Genomic DNA, 8,937 nt, shown 5'->3' on the forward strand with positions numbered 1-8,937 from the left:
TGATCTGTCAGCCCAGCATGCCCTGAACAAAGAGGAGGAAACAAAGAGTGTGTTGGGAGTGGACACAGCAGACCTCTAAGACTTTCCGTCTTTGCAAGGTTGGGGTTCTTTTTTGTAACTGAGTTCATAAGCGTACTTGGTCCTACTTACACATGCCATTTATAATCCTCTTTAGTCACAAATTCAAAAAGAAAAATTCTTCAAACAGAAAAATATTAATAGGCTGATTTTTAAAAATTTCCTAGTATGTATTTAATATAATTGTTTTTCATAAAATGGTTCTCCAACAGTGTCCCCAAATATAGTATTAAGGATCTGCAAGGTTTATGAGAAGTTTAAATTTTATCTGTTCTTTTATTTTAACATAAATTTTTTTATTTATTTATTTTTGGCTGTGTTGGGTCTTCGTTGCTGCGCACGGGCTTTCTCTAGTTGCGGTGAGCGGGAGCTACTCTTTGTTGTGGTGCGCGGGCTTCTCACTGCGGTGGCTTCTCTTGTTGCGGAGCATGGGCTCTGGGGCACTTGGGCTTCAGTAGTTGTGGCACATGGGCTCAGTAGTTGTGGCTCACGGGCTTAGTTGCTCCGCTGCACGTGGGATCTTCCCGGACCAGGGCTTGAACCCGTGTCTCCTGCATTGGCAGGCAGATTCTCAACTACTGTGCCACCAGGGAAGCCCCTTTGTATATGTTCATTTTGATGTTAACCTAAAAACATTTTAAAACCAGTTTTAAATATAAACTCTTACAGCAGTTGTTTGACAATTAGAAAACATTTCCACAGATTAAGACTTTTAATTTCTTAAGTTTCAAAGTGAGGAAATCTAAATATAGTTTCAGGGTTTGAGGGAATTGCTTTTCTTTTGAAATGGATCTTTACATTAATCTAGCTTGAGAGAAACTGCTTTACCCTCATCCATCAGTGTGTTTTAGGGCAAATAAGGCCTGGATGAATAAATCCTTATTTTTAAAAATTATAAAATCTGAGGCATTCAGGCAAGTCATATTTATCTTTCTGAATGCAAGGTCATTTCTGGCATGATAATTAAATTTCTAAATTTGCTAAAACTGACTTCATTGCTCTTCCATTACGGGGAGCTGTGTGACTGTAGATGTGATCCTGTAGAGCAGGCGCCACAAATGAGTGGTTGGAGACCTGGTTGATCTGGGCTCCCTATTACCTGAATGGATGGCTGTAAGGGCGCTGGGGGTGCACTGGGGATCCTGCGGATACCCTTGTGATTCCCAAGGCTTGCATGCCCCCTGCTGGATGTGGGCTGCGTGATCTGCCTCAGAGCAGGTGGAGAATTGTAACAGAGTCCTCTCCTTGGAAAAGACTACCACTCTTAAGCTTATGTTTAAAAGAAACCTTTGGTTAAGGTTCCAGTGTTAACCATTGCTCAAGTTAGAGCTTTTACTGAGAGGAGACGTATTCTTGACTTTCCATACGCCTTAAGCAAAGTTTCTGCTCTAATATTCGGCCCTCGCCATGGTAACCTTAAATACAAAGAAGTCATGTGGCATCCCAAAGGCCTGAGTTTTATTGCCAAGGCTGTTACCTCTTCATTTTCTCTGTTCTCATTCTCCTCTTTGTTGGTGTGTGCTCCTAGTTGTGTTCCAAAGCTCAACATAAATTACTTGAGTTAATCCATAATCTATTGTCAGCTAGTCCTTTTCCCTTTTCCTCAAAAAGGAATGATCAATTAAGGCTTAATGCTAATTTTTTACCCCCCCTCCTCCCCCAGTAGATATCCAAGCCCAAGGCTGAAATCATTCAACAGAAGCTTTAGGAGTTCAGACTTACTGGGCAGCATTGATCTGAATGAAACTTTGAATTAGATGAAAAATTAACGTAATTTGATTTCCAGAAACAGACAATTCCTAGAACTAGGCCAACCATTATCAATTTATGGAGATTTAATGAGTAGATAAGAAGCATTTAAAATAACTGTTATCAATAATTAAAATATGTAGGTTCTTGGGAAGTATCTGAGCATACTTAACTGTGATTTAACCTTTTTTTTTTTGACATTTCTATGCCTTATTAGTTTGCATAGGCGTATAAAATACAAAGTGAACTTTGAAACTTGACAGTTTTCAAATTCGGACTGCAAATTCGGACTTGCTAAATATATTTTACTGTATTTCTTGTCATTGAAATGAATACTTACCTAATCAATTTACCTTTAAATCAGAAATGAATTGAACATTTCCCTAATTTAAAATTTTAAAATTTCTCTTGTCCTAAATTATTCACTCTGTGTTTATTAGCTACAAGCAATATTGTGTGTTAAGGTGTTTCACAGAGTAATACCATTGAAAGATTTTAAATAGTTTTTTTTTTCAGAATTATGAAAATTTCTATGCTTTAATGAGTTGGCATACATTGACATTTTTGAGGCATTATATTCCAATATAATATTTAAATGTTATAGTATCTTTAAATTAAAAAAAAAACTATAGAATCACTTTTCCGTGACAAGAGTGTAGTTTCAGAAAGGGAGGTAACATTAAGCATCTCCTTCCTTCTTTCCTCAACAAAAACTTTGCTTATTGCAAACTGGAAAACAAGTTTTATGTTGTGTTAGGCATAAAGGGAGACTAAAGACTCTCGTTCCTTTTCCCCCCCATAATTCAACAGTTTGGTTTTATTAGAAAATATGTAATTATTTATAAAAAATGAAAATTCGTTTTACCATTGGTTTACTTCTGAAAATAAACTAACTATAGGTTTGGGGCCCACAGTTAAGGTCAGTTAAAGAACTGTTTTGACTCATTTTTTCCCACTTACTGATTAGACTTTTAGTCACTGGCGCAATTTGTATAGGTATTTTCATGGAAGAATTTAAATAGACCCAGGGCTGTAGGTCAGACTGGAGCAGGGACTGGCAGTAGTGCCACTCTGATCTGCTCACTAAGTGGCTGAAAGGTGAGCTGAGTGCCATATTACTCGGCTTCCCTCAACACTGTATTTAATTGTGTTTCCTCTCCTCAGGCAGAGACTATGTTGTAGAGAGCCACATTGAACTGCAGATGCCCCAGTCAGCACTTTAGGCCTGCTACAGGTTGCTGGTTTGACAGATACTCAAAATCTACCAGCAGATACAGTTCTTTCTTCCTAAGATCATAGTGTTTTCTTTTACATTCTACTTACCATCTAAATAGTGTATGTAGCTCTCCCTATGAGAGTCATCTTCCCTGTGCTGTATTGTTTGAAGCTTCTGCTTGTCACTGCTGTATTTTCAGAGGTGTTCTCCCAAGTCCCTGTACTGAACATAGACTCTTGTCTCAATTACACATGTTCTCCACATGCTGTTAGGAATGCAGATGAGCTGAAACCCAGGCTGCCAGGACACTTGTAGAAATTGTATCTTGGCATTGGCATCTCCTATAAAATTATATTATTAATTTCATTTACAGAAGAAGGTGGATAGATCGTTTACACTTGCCAGAAGTCTTTATGTGATACTGTTTCTATCAGAAAGGAACTTTAAAAAAAAAATTAAGGATATTAGCACTGCCGGTTTTTCATTTCATGGAGGTAAACATGAGTTACTAAGTTAAATCACTGTATCTAGGATTAAGTTTGATTTGGATTTTGTTCATATTTTCTTCAAGCTAGCTAGTTTTGTTATCAAATGGTGATTTCTGAACTTGAGTAGCAGAACTTAGATGACATCTTATATGCACCTTATGAGCACGTACAAAACATAAGAGCAGTGCTGCTCTGGTAGGTTTGGGGCTTGAGCCAGAGCCTGTCTTCCACCTCCCACCCCTCAACCCAGCCCCCTCACTCATCCCTCCCCCACCCCGCCTCCAATGCACTTTTGCCTCTCCCCCACCTCATCCCACCCGTGTCTGTCTACACTCCACCTTCACGCCCATCTCCACCTCTATACCCCTGCCCAGCAGAGGCCACTGCAGAACCCCTAGCTCTCAGTGCACTATGGTCTGAAAACGTCTCCCTTGGGACCTATTTCCAGTGAATTTTGGATCCCCTAGGATGATTTATGTTTGATCAAAACAAATTAGGAAAAAAGTATATTCCAGAGGGTACAAAAACTGGCAGCCCTATTCCTTACCAAATCCTTGCTTCTTTGAGCATCAAAAACACTTGAGAGAATTTTCTTTTTTTTAATTATTTTTATTTTGCCATGAAAAAAATTCAGAAAATTTTTATTTTATATTGGAGTTGAGAGAATTTTCAAACAAAACACTTTTTACAAGAACCTTAACGAATTTTGAAACATTCGATAATGCCTCTTTTTAGCCAAGAGCCTCAGATTTCCAGTTATTTTTACTGGATATCCAAGTAGAAATCCTTTCAGTATGTAAGGTAAAGCTGAGGCGGCTACCTGTAATGCTAGCTTTAATTTTAGCCTAAAGTCCAGTCCTCCCCTTCCCACCACACACGAATCCCTTAAAATGCTATTCTTTTTATAGCAAAAGTGAATCCTTCATTTGAACAAATTTCTAAAGAGACAAAGATGAATCTCATTTATTAATGCTGTGCTCATTTGAAAATTATCACATTTTAAAATTACAAGCATGGGTTTAAAAAATGCCAGAATTTTTCTTAAAAACTTTTTAAGAAGTAGAAAGTGTAGCTGTTTTAGGGGTCTTCTTTGTATATTGAGTCTTTGATCTGAAAAATCAGTGAATGCAATGGAGAATTTTCTGAGGAAAGACTTCTTTGTCATATTATAATACCCACCTGCCAGGACACTAGACCGTTAGCATCAGAGATTTGGAAAACAATCACTGACATGTTGAATTTTTTGCAACTATTTGCATACATTGATTTTTTCCAATTTTTAAATTTTTGGTGGTTAAATACACATAACATAAAATTTACCATCTTAACCATTTTTTACGTGTGCAGTTCAGTGGCATTAATACATTCATAATGTCGTACAACCATCACCACCATCCATCTCTGTAACTCTTCATTTTGTAGAATGAAGCTCTGTACCCCTTGAACAATAACTCCCAATTCCCGCCCTCCCCCCAGCCTCCAGAAACCACCATTTTACTTTCTGTCCCTATGACTTTGACTACTCTAAGTACTTGTGTTTTTGTGACTGGCTTATTTCACTTAGCCTAACGCCCTCAAAGTTCATCCATGTTGTAGCATGTGTCAGAATTTCCTTACTTTATATAAATAATATTCCATTGTATGTCTATGCCACATTTTGCCTATCCATTCATCTGCTGATGGACATTTGCGTTGCTTCCCTGTTTTAGCTATTGTGAATAACGCTGCTATGAACATGGATTTACAAATATCTCTTTGAGATCCTGCTTTCAATTCTTTTGGGTATATATTCCAGTTTCTCTATATCCTCACCAACACTTGTTATTTCTGTTTTCTGGATAATAGCCAGCCTAATGGGTGTGAGGTGGTGCATAGACTGATTTTTGAAATAAGTCATTTCCTGATTGTATCCATTGATTTTAATTAACAATTCTCATATGACAGTAACACATGCCACAGTAACCTTTCACTCTTGTTCTCCTGGCTTCTGTAACCCACACCCCCGTTCCTTTCTACTCCTCAAGAAACTCCTGTCTCTCAAGCCCAGGCTGAAGCTGTGTCCTACATACTAATACTAATATATCCAATGTCCAAAAACCACTTGGATGTCTCAGAAGCATTTCAAACTTGACATGAATACTTGATCTTCCTGCCTCCAAAGAATCTTTCTGCTCCTCCTCCAGTTTTTCTGCTCAAGCAGAAATCTAGAGCCCGTCTTAAAATCTCTTTCTCTATCAATTACCCAAACCAATTGTAAGTCCTGTCCTTTCTACTCCCCAAATCTATTTCCATCTCCACAGCCAACTTTATAGCCTAAATCACCATCAATCTTGCCTTTCGGCTGGTCTTCCAACTTCCACTTTTACCTCATTTTAATCCTCTCTTAACAGGGTAATCTTTCCAAAGATGCATGCTAGTACTGTCTCTCACTGATTAAAAATTGTTTAAAGAATTATGTCCAAAATCCCTACCTTGGCATATTGATCCTTTGTAATTTGGCCCCAGCCTATCTCCCCAGCCCCATCTCTTTCTTCTTCTTTATTTGTATCACCTGCTGCAGCCTATACTTGTGATGTCCCAAGTGTGTTTTGGCACATGTTGCCTCTGCCTAGAGCCATATAACAGCCTCTCCCTTCCCCTTGCTGTCTTCATCTGGCCAAAGCCTACTTATCCTCCAGAGTTCAACTCAAGCATCCCTTTTCAATGAATCCTGCTCCAGAGACTGGGTTAGGTGCTATATCAGAAAGGCATTCAGCTCTAAAAGAAAACCCTCAGGGTCTTAAACACATAGGGTGTGTTTTTTTGGTGTTCTCACATAAGAAGTCCGAACATAGGCAGTCCAAGGCAGGTACAGGTTCTCAAAGACCTAGGCTCTGCCTATCTTTCCACTCTCCCTTCTTAGTATGTTGGCTTATCACTTTCTGTGGCTGCTACAGCTTTGGACATTGTCCATATTCAAGGAAGGAAAAAAAGAGAGTGGGTAGAAATAGGTATGTCTGGACCTTTTATTAGGAAAGCAAAAGCTATCCCTTCTCACTAGCCACAGATGGATCTTATGACTACACCTTAGCTGCAAGGGAGCCTGGGAAATCAGGACATAGGATTGTCATAGTTTACATAGAACATTTTGGCCCCAAACAAAACCTGGGTTTTATTAGCATGGAAGATAGGGAGTGATACTGGGAAAGCAACTGACAACTGCTCGTCCCTATAGTAGTATTATCATACTGCAGCATCCCTCGTTAGATTGTAAGCCCCATGTGTGCAGAGATTGTGTCTTGTTCTTCTTTGTATCCCTGGTGCCTTACACTATACCTGACACATGGTAGTTGCTCAATAAATGCCAATTAAGCAAAACAACAAGTGAAAATATATATGTATTTAGCGCATATATTTTGAGTTAATTTTTTAAAGTCTATATATAGCAGTTCATTTGCTATTTAATAATATGGATCTGTTGTCTCAACAAAATAATTGAATGTAGACCCAGTTGTCAGTCAGGATACAATTTCTTAGAGACACTGTCACTCCAGGATTCAGCTCAAGCCCAGATCATAAAATTCTGGTTGAACTGACAGTCACCCTTTCAGCTGGAATCTCACGTGGGAGGAGACTGCCCAGGCCCTCCCAGGTTAGTTCATCTATCTCTCTGGTCCCCCATTCAGGCTTGCAAAGAGACTTTGCATGAGGAGGCCTGGAATCTGCCTCATGGAAATAGGCAACACGAACACTGAGTCTGATCCCTCCGTTCCTCCTTCCAATAATGTGATCACATTTTCTGGCAGAACTTTTTTTTTTAACACAGACTCGTCATGTCCCCGCCTAGACTTTATATTTCTCCTGTGAATGGCACCACTGTCCATGCAGCCCTCCAAGCTGGAAACCTGGACGTCCTCAAGGCTGCCTCCTTCTTTATTACATCCTGCCCATTTATCTCTAAATCGCTCTTAGAACTGCTTACTTGTCTCTGTCTCTGCCACTTCTGTAGGTGCAGGCCCTTATCTTTTTCTCTCCTGTGGATTGGTCAGGTCCTTCTGATTGGTTTCCCTGCTTCTAATCTTAACATTCTTAAAAGCCATCTTCACATTTCTCTTGGAGAGATCTTTATAAATTGTATATTCAGCCACGTCATTGCCCTGTATAAAAATCTCCTACTGTTTTCCTCTATAAACTGCCCCATCTACCACTTCAGCTTCATCTCTCACCCACTTCGCCTCCTACTTTATGTAACTACAACAGAAATCACTTGGATTTCCTTTTTCATACTCTGCCATTTCTCACTCCTGTAGCTTTGTTCATAGGGTTGCCTCTGCCTGGAAATGCCCTTCTCCACCCACCTCTCCTCCTTTGCTGGTTAACTCTTACTCGTCCTTTAACACTCACCTGATTTGAGAAGGCTTCCCTGACTGCTCCTCTCTCTTCCCTGCCATAACTGAGTTAGGTGCCCTTCATCCTGTGTAGACCGCATTGTCTAATAATTACCCAGTGTGTCTGCTCTACTGGATTCCAGTGTGCACTCCCCGAGGGCAGGGGTGCTCATGATCCCCCTTTGCGTCCTCCGTGCCTGGCACAGAGTAAGGAACTAACTCATTTCTGTTGACTGGCTAAATGGAGGAGTAAGAAGGAAAAAAGGTGGCTTTCAGACATATCAAATAGGCTGAAATGTTATTAGGATAACTCTGACTTTTAAATAGGCATAGTATATATATCAATATTTCTATTCCCATATGCCTGTCTACTTTTATCATGTATGCTATGAATGCTGTGTTATATTCCTGATAAAGATGTATTCTGCATTTGGTTTTTAGGTTAAAGCCATTCACATCCACTCTGATATGTTCTCAGTTCAAAATGGCTTGCTGACACCAACACTAAAGGCTAAGAGACCTGAGCTGAGAGAGTACTTCAAAAAACAAATAGAAGAGCTTTACTCAATCTCCATGTGAAGTTCAAGGGAAGTTCTTCTCAGTATAATGGACAATGTAGCAATATTATAGTTATTTTTTGAAAGTAATGTGTCAGAATGATGCAGCTGAAAATGAAAAGCACGTGACCTTATGACTGAGCCTCTTCCTGTCCCAAGAGGTCTTTAACAATATTTTCTCTCTCATCACCGAGTATACTTTATTTTTATTACAATGATATTGTAGTAAGCTGCTAAAAATATCAGAAATGGCATTGTAAAAATCAAGACTTTTCTCAAGAACTGTGTACCACTAAAAGTAATATATTCTCAGTGTTCACAGAACTTCTATTAAACATAAAGGAAAAACATAACTGATATATTGTACTTAATTATTTGTGGAATAGTAACCAGGTACAGCAAATATCTAGGCAATGTGGACTACCTCATTCAATAACTGATGGTCAAAATCACAATTAAATCAGACTTAAAAAATTAAAACT

At 39.0% G+C, this 8,937-nt stretch overlaps 1 protein-coding gene across 1 annotated transcript in view; it reads left to right on the forward strand.

Annotated features, from left to right (window-relative positions):
* Positions 1 to 8,736, forward strand: part of ACSL6 (acyl-CoA synthetase long chain family member 6) — a 63,732-nt gene extending 54,996 nt beyond the window's left edge. The window contains exon 21 of the mRNA XM_082835406.1: positions 8,340 to 8,736. Within this exon, the coding sequence (XP_082691532.1) occupies positions 8,340 to 8,477 (138 nt within the window). The 3' untranslated portion in view covers positions 8,478 to 8,736. The remainder of the gene's footprint in view (positions 1 to 8,339) is intronic.
* Positions 8,737 to 8,937: the final 201 nt, after the last annotated feature.

Source organism: Leucopleurus acutus (genome assembly GCF_964270905.1).
Source record: "Leucopleurus acutus genome assembly, chromosome: 3".
NCBI classification, from domain to species: domain Eukaryota; kingdom Metazoa; phylum Chordata; class Mammalia; order Artiodactyla; family Delphinidae; genus Leucopleurus; species Leucopleurus acutus.